We start from the raw sequence: 18,348 nt of genomic DNA, 5'->3' as shown, positions 1-18,348 counted from the left end.
ATATTTGTAAATAGGGTTGTTTTGGAGCCCCAATCCCGAAATATATTTTCTGGGTAAGCTTTTAAAGGGACATTTTCAAATTTTGGTAAATTCACACAAAAAAAATGTTATAGATTTGCAAATATGTGTTTTTGTCTTGATATTTGCGAGGAAACAGTAAAACTGAACATTTACCATGCTCATAACTATCCATAACATGAACATTTTGAATCCTGAAAATTATAAAGCGTTACCCACGCGAACCGATTGCATACTTTGGAGAGTTTTGTTGCTATCGTTATATGTTGTGACATTACGTGGATTGCTAATATAATGCATAAAATACACCAAGAATGGCCGAGCGGTTTCAGTGCTAGATTTTTACTCCAAGTGTCAGTGGTTCGAGCCTAGTCATGGTTTACTTTTTTTCTTTTTTTAAATTGTATTCTTGTTTTTAACTGGAGCTATTTAGTTCCAAAATAAACATTTACCAAATTAAAGGCATTTAATGAAAGTGAACTTAAATATAGGCAAAGATCTATGAGAAGGTTGTTTTATGTAAAAAAGTGTTTTATTTTTTGTTTAGTGTTTCCTAATCGAGGTACAGAGGTTTGCACAGTGGTTCCTTCTTTCAGTTTGAAGCTTTTATAACTTGTGTATGGGTCTCCAAAACAACCGTATTAACAAATATCGTGAATACTACTCCATGCCTGTGTGATCTCCCGCAATCTGTTTGGTCTTAATTAAAACACATTTTCACTGATTATATCAAACCGATTTATACATAAAACAAGTGTTTCATTAAAAAAAAGTTTTGGGCGTTGTTTAAATAATGAAAATCAAATTATGTGTCGACTTGGTAAGTTATTTACATGCATATCAAAATCGTTTCGTTCTGCAATGTGGACATGTTTATTTTCTAACAGACTTAATATTAGTTGTATTTCAAGTTCCATGAACTGACATGATTTCCTATTCAGTACCGGACAATCCATTCAATGATGACATGAAACATTATGAATGCAGTGTAGCCGATTTGGAACGGTCTTTTCATATCTTTGGGAGCATAAACCGGATTAAAGGCGCCAAAAATCAAACACTTAGCTCTAAATCAATGTATGACCAATTTGCTTGATAACTATTAGTAAAAGTGAAAGTTGTTCACGTTACCGGACATCTCTTCTTTTTCTAGTCGAAATTATTGAACCGGAACAGTATTTGCGAGAATTTGTCGTAAGCAATTAACCAGAAATGTGTAACATTACTCATTAATATTGACAAGATGAAATAATATGAAAATTCACTAAAACTAACTTGACTTACACCGTTGACAAGCAAAAATATAAACAAATAATTAGTTGCCAAATTTTCTTATAACTAACAATGACTGACGTATAAAATACAGGGCATAATTATAAGTCTGGTCTTATTTTGAAGACAGACGAACTGGAATCATTGAAATAAGGTAAGTGTTATTTCTATTATATTGGAGCGCATTTCCGTATATTGCCTATGGGTGTGAAAGTCCTGTAGAACATATGATCACTGCAAGAGTAAACTATTAATGTTGAGCTTGAAAAGGAATTAGTCACTGGGATATTTTTATTTGATTCATTTCATGTGTTACATGTAGTATATTTGATCGAAAAAAACTGACATAATACGGACCATGAGAGTTAACTAATGATAGTATAGTCAATCACAAAACGAAATCGAAAGGTAGAAAAGATTTAAAGGTATGCTTAACTTCCGAACATAGTGCAATATATTTGCTGTAATACTTGTTTTGTAGAAGCCGAAATCGAAGCTGGTTACCATGAGGCTGCTAATTCTTGCGCTGTTCTTGGTGTCAACGACCGCAAACGTCGTACGTTACGGCGGTCGACAAAGATACACTGGTGGATACGGCGATATAGATGGATACGAACAAATGCATGGTTACGGGGATGTACGTGGATACGGTAACATGTACCACAGACACCGCAATAGGGGAATCGACGGATACGATATGGAAGGATACGGGAGTATGCATGGTTACGGCAGAATGGGTGGACATGGTGAAATGAATAGATACGACGACACAGGTGGATTCGGCAACATGCTCGGGTACGCGGGAATGGGTGGATATAATGGAATCGTTAGATTCGGTAGCATGCTTAGATTCGGCGGTATGAGTGGACGTGAACAAGGTCCTATGTATGGTGGGGGAAACTACGGGATGGGTCCATTAGGCGGCCTTTGGGACTACGAAAGAAGAGGAAGACGTCATTTGCAATCCATGCACCCCGTGTATGACGGGGATTACGACCCGTTCGGTGTCCATGGAGATTTGAGAGGATTCGGGCGCATCGGCGGTCACCGTGAGCACCGCGGTGGTGGTGGTTGGCATGGGTACCGAGGAGTAACGCCGTACCGCAATATTGCCCGATTTGATGTAAACCCTATGTACCATGGAGGCTTTCCTCGACCTGGAAAGAGATTGATGTTTTAAATTCTTATTTGAACGGCGTTTGTCAAGGTTAACGTAATTTTTGCATACAGACTTTTATTTTTTTGTGAATTATTATTATATATTTGTTTACTACGAAGACTAAATACAATCATTTGTTTTACTGCAGAAACTCAACTTTTCGGTCTTCCGTTTTCTCTTAATACAAATGTAAAGGTGTGCATGCAATATATTTGTACACAATAACATTTAACATTTTTGCTCGTATTAATATATCACCATGAAGATGATGTCTTTTATCTCATAAATAAGTCGAATATGAGGCAAATAACAAAACCTTACACATAGCGCTACATTGTAATTATCGCCGGTTATTTCATGTGACTGACTATTTCCAATAAATAAAGTATGAAAACAAAATGACGTGTTGAATATATTCTAAAAAGGGAAGAAATTGAAGTTTTAACCGAAAAGTATTTCACCTGTTATGATTATAACTTTTAACTGTAATAGTAATAGTTATTTAACCAGGAAGCTATTTTCCATTTAATATTAAATGAAAAGTTTGTTATATTCAGAACGTCAGAAACCGTTTTCATTTCGGGTTTTTAAATTGTACTTAGATAGAAACAAGGGCTTTATATCTTAACGTTGAGAGAAGAATACATACACAATACACAGAATAAACGTTCTTACTCAAATAATGATGTGTAATTCAAGTTTATCAGAAGACAGAGCATTATTAATTGTAGTTAAGTCTGGGAATGTAAAAACAACAAATAAAATCAAAGAAAATGAAAAGTCTTCAAGTACTAGGTGTTTGGTCGATTACCCTAAAAGAACTATCGGACTGTGAAAACAGATATTCTCCGCTGTCGATGTTTCTGGAGTATACATAGTCAAATATATACAACATACGTATTGACAAAAAAATTATTTAAATATTAGAAGAAACGATACCGTTTGATAAAAGATACTTTTTGTCGAGATGAAAAGACGGGAGAAGTTAATGTCTTAAGAATTATACACTAAACACGAAAATAGACTATATATTTAGTCGAATCTACAGAAAGACAAAATGAATATTTGCAAATCTACGACGTTTTTATGAAATGTACAAAAAGATGCCCTACAATATATGTAGAGAACCTAAATCTTTTCTCTTGAGTAATAAAGACAATTACATAAGGTTAACTATAGTCAGTAATCGATCAAAGTTTTGAAAATAAAACAATCTACAAAAATGCCTTTACAAGAAGGACTTTCACAAAAATGCGACGCTCATATATTTTCAGTTTAATTCAGTTTTGTATTTAAAATGTGGAAACAGAAAGATACCATTTGTTCGTTGTTTCTATATAAACTAAAAAATGGCAAGTCTATTTTTGCATAACACGAAAACAGCAAATCCATCGACTGGAATCAAAATACAAGCTTCTTAACACTAATATCAGCTTAATATTTATAATTCCTGCTTCATTAATTGTCATAGAAGTTTTATAACAAGAGGTCGCTGGGGTGTAATGGAAATGGTGTCCGCCTAGCGACCGGGTGGTCACGGGTTCGATCCCTACCGTGGGAGCGTTCTTTAGATCTTCCCCAAAGACACCAAGTATCTAGGCCCAGGAAACGGACTCCAGAGCGTTAATATAAGCCTTCGGCTTTCGATGCAATCGAGCTAAAATAAATAGGTTCAAACTTAAGGTACATGTGGAAGAGTTCATGTAAAAACCACAACGCAATCAAGCAAATCTCATACATTTCAGAATTGGATATTTCAGAACAATCAGTTGAACGTGTCTGATTTTATTCCAACTCACTATATACAATCGTGAACATATTGTAATAAACAAAAGTTAGAAAATTATAACTATATCGCTATAAATTGACTACGAAAGAACGAGAACCTACGCGTATTTTGATTAAATGTTTGGCACAACACATAGGCGTTCTGGCGGTAAGATCATTCATCGTTAAATCTAGAGTTCGTTCCATCGTTCGGCAATGTGAAACTATTACATACAGAACAGAGCTGATTGGCTTGTTTGTTTTTAAACAAATACGCATATCAATCACTTTACAAAAAGGCTTATTGCTTTATCGGTCCACTAAAATTGTTTTCAAAAAGGCTTATGCCACTGATTCATCTGTCTACTAAAAGCAATTACATGTAAAAAAGCAATTGGTTCGGATTGAGATTTTAAATGTCTATATCGCCAATGTTCTTTGCATTTGTGAAGCTTTCAAAGAACACCGATCGTTCAATATTATTTAGCTATATAAATGAAACTTATTTAATAAATATATGTTCAACAAAAGTTCAAGCCATTTATCGATAAACCTTATTTGATGTGCGCATTACTTGCTATTGTCACTTATATCAAAAGCTTAAATGAATGTTGGTTATTAAATGTAAGTTTAATTAAGTCTCTATTATGAAAAAATAAGTTAAGATATGATTGGTATTGTTGAAAGGAACTCACAATGGTAATAGAGTGTGTATTAAAGTGTATATGCACGATTTTGTCAAATATTTATGAATTTATATAAAATGTGTAAAAAACTATTATACAACAATACAAAAAGTGTCTCATATTAAGTCAAATTGGCTGGCCCTTTCAATAGTGGTGACACTATAATAAAAAAGACATTTACCTTTAACATATATTTCAATATAAATTAAAATAAATGTTAAGAAGAACATGTGTCGAAAAATGCGAAATAAGCCAGCTATTTAATTATGAAATCGAAAATGTCTGTACAGCCGAATTTGCCAGCATGCATGTACGATGTGAATCTAAATATAGTTTTAGTGCAGATTCGTTCATACGACACAAGGACACACTTTTGTTTTACGGATCGCTTTAATTTCCTGCAAAGATTTCTATTCATACGACACACGAGGAAGACGATTGCTTGGGTTATTTTAGGAAAATATGTACGAAATATCTTCGGCACAATCGGCTCGGGACGCTAATTTGTCTTTGCTGCATTTTATGAATTTTTTCTTCAATGTAAAATTTACTTGCCTATTTTGTGTTATTGTAAAATATTTATATAAATATATTACAATATTACAACACATGTAAAAATCGTGCATACACATTTTCATATTGTATTTGTAGAGGTTTGAATATATTTTCGCAACCGATTCATGTCAGTATACACTGCTGACAAACAATTTAATCGCTCCAGTTTTGTTGTGAGCCTTAAAAAAAGAAAATGGTTTCGCCACTTGTGACTTTATCTGACTCTTATATACATAGCATTATTTTAATTAAAAAACAAAAGCTTTAACAGTTACAATATGTTAGATAAACACAAAAAAATATATTGTGCACCGGTATATTTTTTTATAGAGAATCATGCATAAAGCTTGTTACAGTGGATATGAATTGCATACAAATACACCGTCAAATGTATAGATCTCACATTTGATGGGCAGTAGGAATGCCTAAATTACAAATATATTACAATGAGGGGAGTATGGATAGAGCACAATAAAACATATGTACTGGGCCCGTTTTCAGAAACAAATTCTTAAACCTTAATTCTTACAGTTAATTTAATATAGAATTATTTATAGAATCATAGGTACAAAGTCCTTTTTATTCAAAATTCGATATGTCACTTCAGCCAACTGCACTTCCTGTCATACTGAATGTGAAACTATCGAACACTTATTTTGAGAATGTAAGCATGTCCATAAATTAGAAGTATACTTTTTACTGGATGTAATCAAGTTTTGAACTTTTTGAATAAGCATTCCTTTATATTAGGACATGAAAATACAAGTGGGCCATTAAACCGTATACATGTATTTATTTTGATCAAAATGTACATATATAATAGTAAAATGAACCAAACTATATCCACTCTTAAAGCAACAAAAGCGTACCTGTCAAAACAATGTAATGTACTAAACGAAATTAATTATGTTAATGATTTGTGTAAAAGTAATGAATCGGAACTATTGTTAACTCTTTTTCAGTAGTTGAGATAAAAAAAGTCATGTCATTGTCAAATATCTCTTTGACAAATATTGTTTGTATTGTAATGTAAAAGCCTATATTGTTAACATGTATAATTTTGCGTTGTTATATGCATATACTATTCTTAAACTCTGTATGGTGTGGAGTGGGATGCCCTCGACCGACTAACACCTTTTCACGAGGTAAATAAAATATATTGCACGGGAAAAAAAAAACCTATGACATTAAATAAAGAACATTCTCAAAATTGAATGCTCTGATAGTATTATACAGGTCAATATCACACGGCGTTTAACTACCTATACCGTGATTATATTGGCCTGAAAGAAGACTCACCTCTTCCCCAAGAAAACAGGGATTTGGCTGTACAATTTCGACATCCGAAACGTTCATCTGTCAACTTAAAGAACAATCAAATACACTTAAATGTTGAAGGCACCATACAAGTATAGGACATATCAGCAAAAGGCATATCTGCGATGCTAAATGGTCTTTATACTATAAGAGAAAATGAACTTCTTAGAAATATATATTACAGATGGATACACAGATGAAACCTTATAACCAGTATTGTTTACATGAATAAACAATTTAAACGAATTCTCGTTGTTACATACGTCATGATTTGTAGCAGAATATATTCATATTGTACAGTGAATGTTTTACATGTAAAAACATTGGAAACTTGTTTTCGTGACCATGCAATTCTTTTTTGACGTCTTTTAAACGTGATGAAATTCTCGATACAGAGGGAAAGTAGCTTGTGATTATATTTGAAGTCAATGTCAAGGGGGAGGCGGAAAACTACAACGGGCGAGGCATGGTATGGTATTGCGCAAGGGGGGGGGGTAGAGGGTTAGGGTTAGGGTTAGTGTTAGGGGTCGGGTTAGGGTTTGGGTTAGCCTAAACCCAACCCTAACCCTAACCCGACCCCTAATCCCAACCCTTACCCTAACCCTTTTTTGGGGTTATCACCCCTGACCATGCCTCGCCCGTTGTAGTTTTCCGCCTCCCATGTCAAGGTCGTTGTTTCTTGAAATATATAAACGTCAATTACTTGGAAAAAAATCGCGGCTTGTTGAGAGAATTTCAAAGGAACGGCAAAAAATATACAACATTTTCTGAAACATTGCTCGAGTTAATATGGGACTATTGTGCTGTATTTCTGTGTGCATGTAGCTTACATGCAGACGTAAGTTGAGATTGCATTTGGGGCAATGCAACCGACACCATTGGTACGTATAAGCGTGCTTAATTGTGCCACAAAGAAGACATCGACACAGTATTCTTTTGTGCTTACTTAGAATATTTTTATTCACTCATATGGACGGATAACCCGCAAGCAAATGATTTGGAAAAGATGGAACTATCAATAACAATTTGCTATGCTAATGCGGTCGACGGGCGTGGTTGTACGTAGTTTTCAATGTAAACTATTTAATTATAATACATAACAAATTTTACGGCGCAAACATTGTTTTTTAAAGTTCAACAACATTATGATGTTTTTCATAAAGCACTGAATAAAAGCAGTTTATTACATGTTTGATTCCAAACGTAACATATTGTGTTTAAGAAGACATTTTAATCATTAAACTTTTTTATTAGTTTATTGGTCGATGCGCTTGTCATATGCTGAAATAGAAAAATAAACATAAACACATGTACCAACATATGTTTACCATTATGAGAGATAAGACAATAAGAGATAATAGAGATATGACATCTTGTCTAGCAGGAAAGAAATGCGGTAATAAATCATAAGTGATTAATAAACCAGTACGTTTTTTCATTAGCTGACAGCAAAGACCACAGGTTAGGTAATTCATCACAAACAACGAGACACAAGTTAATTTTTTTCATCAACATAAACTATCATATTGACACTGAATGACACTTCAAACATGATGTTATGAATTGAACTACAATTTTTTTTTCTAACACCTGACATCACATTTTTATAAATATTTCTTTTCATAATTAATATAACAAATTCCAACTCAGTCTTTGGACATATTCAGATTTGGGATTCATGATAAAAGTTTTTATTTAAATTAATTCGTTGTACTTAAATGTTTTGTGTTTAGACGAATATTTTTATATACGAAATTTCTAAAATTAACTTTTGTACTTTGTCATATCTTTAAAGTATATTGTATTTTAATGATCAATATTTGCAAATATAGTACTTACTATTGAATTTGAATTTGTTTTGCCTTCATCTAAAACAATTAAATTCGCTATAAGGTAAGCAGGAAAATAAAATAACGTGTATCAACTGTTGTTTTCGCCTTTATTTTCGAAATGACAAAATATTTAATCCCTCCTCAATGTAGATTTGATGAATGTTTGTATTTGTCTGTTGAAAACTTTGTCAACTATTAATAACCGACAATTGTAATTATAACATGTTAATATAAATATATTGACTACATTTGTATGCAATCCTTCAAAGATAGTCGTGTTTGGATCTTTACACATAATACACCTTCACATTTTAAATTAATGGTCTGACTTTTCTAAATAGAGGCTTAGTCACTTGAATAGTTTGTTGTTTGTATCTATAAATATGTTGTTATTATGTGGAAAATGCTTTTTAACACTAACTCCAAATAACTATATGCTAGACTCAAATGCAATTTTGTGATACTATTGGATTACACAAATGACTTTGTTATTCATGCAACCATTAAACAATTTATGAACAATTAATTATGATTTATTGTTTCCATAATCCCGTTTATTTAAATATCCGTATTTCTTGTTTTGCCCATAGGGGCATAAAAAATGTAGAAAAATAAATGGCAATCAATCTTGATAATTCAATTTTTAAAACTATGATCAATCCCTAAGACGTTTTTACATGCACTCGTCCAATTTTTGCCAAATGATGTTTTACAACGTAATGACAATATATGTATTGTATGACTGTAGAAGAGTGTGGTTGACATGAGAAATTCCAGAAATTAATATTACGCCTCACGGGCTTTTGTTAATCTCGGTACACACTCTATAGCGTTAAAAATGCTAAGCCCAAAACATAAATGAACAAAAACGTTTGTTCAGAACAACAACAACAACATGTTATGCAATTGATCTCACGCGATGCCAGGTTCCTGGCAAATATTCGTTAATTGAACAACCAATATGTACACAGAATACTTAATAAAGATATTAAGGTATAAATATCAAGTTATTCGTAGTAAGGATGAATAATTGTGAGCCCACAACAACATTTAACATTGAACAACAAAGGCGAGTTTAACATCGGTCATTTACCCTGTCATAGACAAGAATCAAAGTCTAAATGAACAAGAAAAATATTATTTGTACACAATGTGCGATGTTCAATATGTCTGATATTGAGGTCGGATCTGTCATCGTTAAATCATTCGCTAGTTCGTAGATCGTGTAAAACAATTGCAAGGACATTTAAATTCAAGAAATACTCGATTTTTAGTTAGCAATCAAATCAATCAGGAACCTGTTCGTTGTATTTGTTTTTCAAACGATGATTCATCTGTCCATTCGATTTGATGTTGTCATTGCTAAGGTGATTTTGGATCAGAACGTTTTGGTATAAATATCGCCGTCTTTCATTGAATTTACCATATCTTCCTCAGAGCTCCAGTCGTATAAGGTAAGATTATGCTATATAAGTGATTGATGTGTTTTTTATTACAGAATTGCAACTAAATATATTTTTAAATAGTGAACGTGTTCGTTTTTTCAAAACTGTGTTTTAACAATGATAATGAGTATGTTCAGTTTTAATATTCATCAATAGTTGGTTCAAGATTAGAAATAAGAATCTTTTAAATCAGGGCCTTTTGCATCTACAAGTATAGCATCGTAAACTTGTTCTTGTCATTTTCTGTATGCTGATAGAGCATTTGTTATTTCACAACAAGGTTAATGTGGGTTAAGATCTGGTAGCGATATAATTGAACAGCATGGTGTAAACGATTGGCGTTTTAATTGATGCTATAGAGAGGGTATAATACTTTTAGAAGTACGTATAATGTAAACATACATCGAGCTGTGTGTGTTCGTTATGTACATGATTTTTGCCGAGTTTTTTTTCTTACTGATTGCCGATTGACATCCTTGTCGCAAATTAAAGGCCGCATTGTGTGAACAGGTTTCTCTAAAACTGTCGCAGCTGAAGTTTTACTTTGTGTATTGTATTTGTACATGTTATCTTATGTCCGGTGCGTTTACTCTGTACTACAAAAATGACGGGGCGACTAGTATTGATCGTATTTCGTAATCACGTACTATAAAGATATAAATAAAATCATAATGTCTGGTATAATTGAAGGCTTTATTATTTGCAGGATCAGTATCTGTTGCAATCGGTTTGCAACAATGCAGTTCTTCGTTCTCGCTCTTTGTGTTGTGGCTGCCACGGCCACATATCCGAGTAAGTTGCCAACGTTTTAGATGTGTTTGTCTTGTTTTGTTTTGTTTCGATGTTGCTATTATAACACTATTCAGTACCATATAACTAGAACTACACAAACATTCATATAAAATAAGACGATTTGAGTGACACAAACTGAACTGAAAGAGTTACAAATGGCTAAACAAGTTTAAACTGATAATTTAATTCAAAAATGAAGGAACGCTTTTATTGGATTATTCTTTTACGCTTATAAAAAAGTTGTCTCTGTTTCAGTATATAATGGCGGCGGAGGTGGCAGATATCCTATTGGCGGTATTGGATATCCGATAGGCGGTGGTATATATCCCGGTGGGGGATATCCCGGTGGTGGATATCCTGGTGGTGGATATCCCGGTGGTGGATATCCCGGTGGTGGATATCCCGGTGGTGGATATCCCGGTGGTGGATATCCCGGTGGGGGATATCCAGGTGGTGGATATCCCGGTGGTGGATATCCAGGTGGTGGATATCCTGGTGGTGGATATCCTGGTGGTGGATATCCTGGTGGTGGATATCCCGGTGGTGGATATCCTGGTGGATACCCGATAGGCGGTGGATATCCCGGTGGTGGATATCCCGGTGGTGGATATCCCGGTGGTGGATATCCGGGTGGTGGATATCCCGGTGGTGGATATCCTGGTGGTGGATATCCCGGTGGTGGATATCAAATAGGCGGCGGATATGACGATGACGATTATGGCGGCGGTATATACGGAGGCGGGTTTTCAATGATGGGCGGATCTGGTGGTTTTGGTTTCGGTGGCGGCAGAATGACAGATATCGGAGCGGGATACCGTAAGTATCACACATAATCTTATTTTACTTAAACAATGTGAGTATTGGACAAAATCTTTAGAGCGAACGTAACATAATACAATTTCCAGTACGAATGTTTAGGTATAATGTGGCCTATATGAATAGCCCGTTGAAATCCGTTTGTTAACAAGTCCACATACAACAGTATTCATATAATGCACGATGGATACGCACATCGGTAGAAAGAAACCCGTATAGAATGGAGAGAACTGATGATAGCCTTATGGTGTAAGCGACACTCGACGCACACTGTGATTGAACTGTTTGAGACTCAACATTTCCCGTTTTAAGCGTTATTGTATGTTCTACAACTACTGCACATACATTTCAAGATTGTTTTCGAACCATTATCGTTTCTAAAATCAACTGTAAAAACATGCAATAGCCGTATGCATAATTAAACTGCCGGCAATTGGGGCATCACTGGGATCTCTGTGATGACAAACACACGATGACATAAATGTATTGTGTACGTTGTGGCTCTTTTAATTAACATCACATATGCAGTACACTGAATACCAACACAGATATCATACATAGTATTTAAATGCATTTAACAGACGTTGTTCAGCTTTAATTGTTATTAAAACGGTTTCAAAGCTGTCATCAAACATTTGCATTCATTTATTCGCTGTACACTCTTAACATATATGTGCTACATTGCTGTTTTCAAAATCCACTTTAAAGTACACTTCAGTCTGTCTCCAGGCGAACATTTTTGTCATGAGTGTTATGTTTAACCTCTTCGTAATGCTTGCGTTTACCTTGTTAAAGGTAGAACATGTCACACAATTCATTGATTCGTTGCAGGGCCAAAGAAAGGAAAAGGAAAAGGAAGATACTATTAGTACGAAAGACTGCATGAAAATATTCGACACAATGAAGACACCGCTGAGTATGTTCCTGTGAAACATTTTTATCTACTTATATTTTACTTATAAATTGTTGCATTCCATAAGTATATCTTTTTATTTTTTGCTTATGAGAACTAAACCCACGCTTAAACGATTGATATTTTATTCTGAGCATTCGAATCTTAACTGTAATCAAATCCAAAATTTACAGTAAACGATGTTCACAAATATATGAATCGCAAATGACCATTCGTTGCGAAACGAACCATTCGAATGGGATCGACACAATTGGTGCAAAGCCAACACATAGTATACCCCCCTGTTTATAATAGTTATACATGTTATCCTGATTTAAATTGTATAACTGTTGGATAATAATGAATTGAGTTCATTCAGCTACCAAAAACATACAACAATGTAATACTTTGCTGGTAATATGTACCAGAATAACCCGACAACAATGAATATTTTACCATGAATGTCGGAAAAGCATGCTGCATGCAGATCCGTAAATCTGGTAATGGAGATTTTCGAAATAATATAGAATACTTATGTGGTGGGGTTCGAATTAATTAGCAACATGTTACGTAAATTGATTATAAATCTCAAAATGTAAAAAAGTTAGGTCGTAATGCGCGCACTTTAAAGCGTTTATATACGATTTTTATGTCAACATTTTATTATCCCAATATCAAAACAAATTATGAAAATGAAAGAGAAATGTTTCATAAATATATGAAGCATCTTTCAATGGTACGATTACAAAAATGTTGATTATATCAATCAAATGTATAGCATTATATCAATCAAATGTATAGCAATAAATTTGAGCAAATACCGACACGTTAAGTCAAAGTTTTGCAGAATAACGAATTGTGTTTATGTGCCCACGAACAAATATACACAGATGTGTGAGCAATACGTAACAGTAAACATTATATAGATGAATATATTGCTTACAGTATTCTGCGCAAATATAAAATGTTAATGGTTATGATAGATAGCATTGTCTGCTTGACCATATTTAAAGTAACATATAAATATTATGGAAAGAACAAATAATGTTATTATTGTAAGTAAACCTTTAAAGTGGATACAAATAATTAAGGTTTGTTTCATAAATGTGCTTTGATAAGTCTTTAAAACTTTTGAGATAACATGAGAAAACATGTTACTTCTTAAAATTATATAAGAGGTAACGTTTTGTAAACATCCGTTGGTCGTTAATAGGCAAGTAACCGATTGTCTTTACCATACAGGACACAATGTAAAGTTCAACATAAGATATGTAATCATTACAACCGAGGTTACAGCATTTGGATGGTCATTGCATAACGGTTTATTTGGTTGAATGACACGTCGAATCTCACGCTTGGCCCAAGACGATTCACTCGCACACTTTTGTAAATAACAAAATGACATCATACCATTTTTATTTAAATTAAAAACAGCGAAATAAATATTTAAAACCTTGTAAAATCCAATTAATTCATTGGTTAAATATTTACAAACATACAACTTTTTGAGGCACACTGTAAGGAAGTTAATACTTATATCAACGCAATTCCTCCTTGTTAAGGTAGCATCATATATTTCCAATCCTTAACATCGCAATGCATCTTATGAAGAAACCTCTATGCAGTTAATAAAACGCCTGATTACCTAGTTTGGATCTGTATGCAAATATTAATATACACACAACAGTTTATCTCTGATTTGTTTTTTTAAATGTTGTCAATTTACCAAAATGTGAAAAGACCTCTTTAAAAATCACAAACCAACATTGCTGACTCGGCTTATTGATTCGCCACCAATGTGTTATCAAGCATCCTACACGTGAGAAATTTTAGTCTTCGTATGTTTATGAGTAAACAAAGTGCGTAAATAACTACTTTAAGGAAATCAACAAGTTGACATCTTTAAATGTTAAAAAGAATAAGATCGAAACACGTTTATTCCATGTTTGTGTCTTGCTTATATTGAAGTCAATTGATTTGTGTTAAAATTCCATCATACACAATTTAGTTGTTGGTCGGACAGAGCAACAAACTTACTGACCATTAAATTGGTTCGTGTTTTTATACTCGGTTTTCCCAGTCACGCTTTCCTCTAAGCTAATGTCACATTAACTTTAAATTAGGTGAATACTTTCGTATCTTCTTTACTCAATTCCCCATACGGACCTTAACTCTTATCAAACTGTTAAACAATTAAACGCAATCGTATATTAAGATATTTATGCTTAAAGCTTAAAGGTCACTGTCAAATATCGTCGCTGTCGTTCTCAAACCTCGTAATTTCAAAATGCCAAGTTTTCAGGAGAGAGAAAAAACCGTCTCATTTTTTTATAACGATGTTTTAAAAATAGAAATTCTGTAAAAATACCAAACAAATGAAACTGCAAAATACGGTATAAGCCGTAGACGCGTAAGTCATACTGATAAGTCATACTGATGTTCAGAAATGGTAGCTACGATATTTTGTCACCACAGTTGTGTCATTTGTATGAGCACGGAGCGTCCGTGGTATGAGGTTCGACAATTCGTCCTGATAGGAAACCTCGTAGCTGCAAATATAAAAACGTTTTTGTCAAATTTGTCCAAACGAAATAACGTACCTATAGATGAAATGACGTCGCTACGACTTTTCGCCGGAAAAAAAGCCAACAATAAAGCTTCAACAATTCGTCACGTGCATTTTTCAAGGGCTCTGATTGGCGTTGAGCTACGAGATATAGCACAAAACACGCGCCAGACTTCATATATTCGAAAAAGACGAAAAAACATTTTTAAAAATTTTGGAGCTACGAGGTTTGAGAACGACAGCGACGATATATGTTCAGCTAATACCATGAGAGATTGTTTGTTAATGAATAACTAATGGTACGCCATATAAAGTAACAACTTGATGAAATGGCCACATTATCATACCTGGCTATATGGTAATCAGGGTTACTTAAAATAGAGACTGCACACAAAGTAACAATTCTAGATTACACATACAACAAAGTAAAAATTGCTGAGATAGTGCAGTATAACGAGTATCAGAGAGCTCGTAAACCAAACTGGGAATCAGGAAAGTCTACAGAGCACGTGTACACGAAGTACCATGAATATGTATTAGTCAAACAACATGAAAACTGATTAAAACCGTTGCAGAGAGCAGCAGTTGCACACTGAAGATTTACACAACGTCACTGGAGTCGATAGCTGAAAACGTCGTCTTGATTTCCCGAGTCCAATCTTACAAGACTTACATGTTAATAGCGCCAATATGTTGTTTCACATTTATTTATATATGACAATTGTCTTAGAATTTGAAATCAAGTAAAACCGGTAAATGTTAAATTATAACTCGTCCGCCTAGCGACCGGGAGGTCATGGGTTTGATCCCCACTGTGGGAGCGTTCTTTCAATCTACCCCATTCACACCTTGTACTGGTTCTATTCCCAGGACACAGACTCGATAGCGTTTCAAATGAACCTTAGACTTATTATGCAATCGACTTAAAACAAATAAGTTTACAACTATAAGGTGTCCGCTCTTAACGTACACACGCATTGAAGGATATCGAAATTACTACATGTGACGATGTGTTGCTGCACCATAATTACATAACTAATCAGTTTGAATGTTTAGTCTTATTTTCATTAAAACAACAAACAGTTTCAGAATACTGCATCGTTTATAATAGGCAAGCCAGTTTCATTCGTTATCATCTCGATTAAAATATATAAATATGATGAATAAATGATATGTTGAAGTATAAAATTTGAGCTATTATTAGCTGAATGTATCAATGCCAATAGTTCTTTGACATATATTTGCGAATTCCGGAATTCAAAGTACGATAGTTAATAAATACGGTACATTTAGTTTGAAAGACAAAGTGTAATGATTCTTTCAGCACATACATTCTGCATATTATTGTGTATCTATAAGGTACGATTATAATTGAATAAGTTTTTTATTAATACATTGTGTGTCATATCTCCTGACATATTGTGAAGTTTATGATCATTATTTAACAAAAATAATTACATCGAGCACAAAAATTCATGTCTTAAGGCTTACATTATTTCATAAATACTTCCTTCTATGTTGGCGAAAACCGATTATTTGTGCCATAATATTCATAAAATATTGTTTAAACACGTTTCAATAAGGGTTCAGACACATCCAGTGTCGAAGTCTGTCACTCAAATGTCAACCTTTATTTCGGTATTTTCTTGATGTTTGTTTTTACGTGTATTTCATGTATAAGAAGAGTGTTTTAATTAATCTGTACAATAGGAAATATTATATCTAGGAATCCAGAATGTAAACAGTCCAACGGAACAAAGGCAATGAAAGAACGATCGTCTCTCCGTAAGAAGAGATTAACGTTTAGCATTATTTAAGCCTTCCCACAACGAAACGAGCTGATTAAAACAGAGCTTAATTTTGTTCATGCAAGTCAACATAGTCTTTTAAAGTCATTAACCTCTTTCTGTCCAGCTTCAAGAAAAGTTATGTATCTTCAGAATAATGAATTAGCTTGTATTAATGCACTCAAACAGATTAACGACAGATTTATCTAGCTAGATTCGTAGATTTTTATTTTATTATTAAAAGTTCGACCATCGGACGCCAGAAAATGTGACAAATAATCCTAGTTAAGTCTATCATTAAACGAGAGATCTTTCACTCATGTAAAAAAATCTTTTTCTCCATTGTCCATACAACAGTTTTGTCCATAACAGGCAAGCACTCGTATATAACGTAATGTAACCGCGAACAAGGGCGGAATAAAACGACTGTTTAAGCATCAGATATAAGTAATCTTTTTCATGATGTGTTTGTTGTTGTTGTCACTGTTTGTAAACTTATAACCTCAAATCAGTTTATTTAAAATTAATTTGAAGTTGAGTCTTGGTTTACAAATACACTATTTGCAATGAAGCGTGAATCTGAAATCTTCCAAAACTAATAACGACCAGAGTATGTTTGGATTTCGACTTCTTTTAGCCGGTTGAACTCTATCTGTAAATTAAACTGAAAAGAATTAAAACAAAAATGTTGTCATACCGTGTTTGTTGATTTGCATTAGAAACATTGCATAACGTTGACCAAAAACGCGATCACAATTAACATTTATCGATGGACACTAACAACTTGATAAAATCTGAAGAAACGATTCCTAGTCGTAGAAGTAGATTTCCGATATTAGACAAGAACGAAATTGTACAATAAATATATATAAACATTATAATGACCCCTTCCGGTTATACTCACCTTATAAACGATGGTATAACTTGTATTAATTTCATATCATCGTCAATTGTATTGATCACCGAAGAAAACGTTATTTGACATGCTTAAAGAATGATGGAAGCAGTAAATAACACACTACTACAGAAAGGCAGAAGTATTCACCTGCATACAGTAACTGTCGAATTTATGTGTTTAAGTTACATATGGCACTAGACGCGCCAGCAACTGCTTTAAGGTGGGTTCCCACTGCCGATCCGATCAACTCGATCATCCCGATCACCGAAATTTCCCGACAAAACCCGACCAAGCTCGACTAAAAAGGGTATACACGACTTCATCTCGACCTCTTGTCGATAACACACGACCTCCACACGACTCATTCACGACGTCCACTCAACCATCCTACCGATTTCGCTCGATCATCTCGACCTATACGCGAGCCCTATACGATCTCAGCTCGACCAAGTGTACCTCAGCTCGATCGCCGACAAAGCTTCACACGACCAGATCGTAATGGTCGTACTACAGTCGTACAAAGCGATCTAAAATAACTCGGGTAGA

The 18,348-nt window shown here is 34.1% G+C and overlaps 2 protein-coding genes across 2 annotated transcripts; both read left to right on the top strand.

Annotated features, from left to right (window-relative positions):
* Positions 1-1,795: 1,795 nt before the first annotated feature.
* LOC127840708 (keratin, type II cytoskeletal 2 epidermal-like) lies at positions 1,796-2,470 on the top strand. Its single transcript, XM_052369122.1, has one exon. The coding sequence runs from the start codon at positions 1,796-1,798 to the stop codon at positions 2,468-2,470; it is 675 nt and encodes a 224-aa protein (XP_052225082.1).
* Positions 2,471-9,999: 7,529 nt separating this feature from the next.
* On the top strand, positions 10,000-12,638 carry LOC127843271 (uncharacterized). Its single transcript, XM_052373163.1, has 5 exons — positions 10,000-10,060; positions 10,758-10,843; positions 11,099-11,248; positions 11,414-11,659; positions 12,491-12,638. The coding sequence occupies exons 2-5, from the start codon at positions 10,789-10,791 to the stop codon at positions 12,526-12,528; spliced, it is 489 nt and encodes a 162-aa protein (XP_052229123.1). The 5' UTR covers positions 10,000-10,060; positions 10,758-10,788; the 3' UTR covers positions 12,529-12,638.
* Positions 12,639-18,348: the final 5,710 nt, after the last annotated feature.

The sequence above is a fragment of the Dreissena polymorpha genome, chromosome 8 (assembly GCF_020536995.1).
Source record: "Dreissena polymorpha isolate Duluth1 chromosome 8, UMN_Dpol_1.0, whole genome shotgun sequence".
NCBI lineage: Eukaryota > Metazoa > Mollusca > Bivalvia > Myida > Dreissenidae > Dreissena > Dreissena polymorpha.
Note: the sequence above shows the minus strand (reverse complement) of the source record. Positions and strands in the feature narration are given on the sequence as shown.

Excerpts from the sequence above, each read along its gene's own strand:
- LOC127840708 (XM_052369122.1), top strand. The coding sequence starts at position 1,796 with ATGAGGCTGCTAATTCTTGCGCTGTTCTTGGTGTCAACGACCGCAAAC.
- LOC127843271 (XM_052373163.1), top strand. The coding sequence starts at position 10,789 with ATGCAGTTCTTCGTTCTCGCTCTTTGTGTTGTGGCTGCCACGGCCACA. Across the intron at positions 10,844-11,098 it reads TGCCACGGCCACATATCCGA|TATATAATGGCGGCGGAGGT; the intron begins GTAAGTTGCCAA and ends TCTCTGTTTCAG. Across the intron at positions 11,660-12,490 it reads AGATATCGGAGCGGGATACC|GGCCAAAGAAAGGAAAAGGA; the intron begins GTAAGTATCACA and ends GATTCGTTGCAG.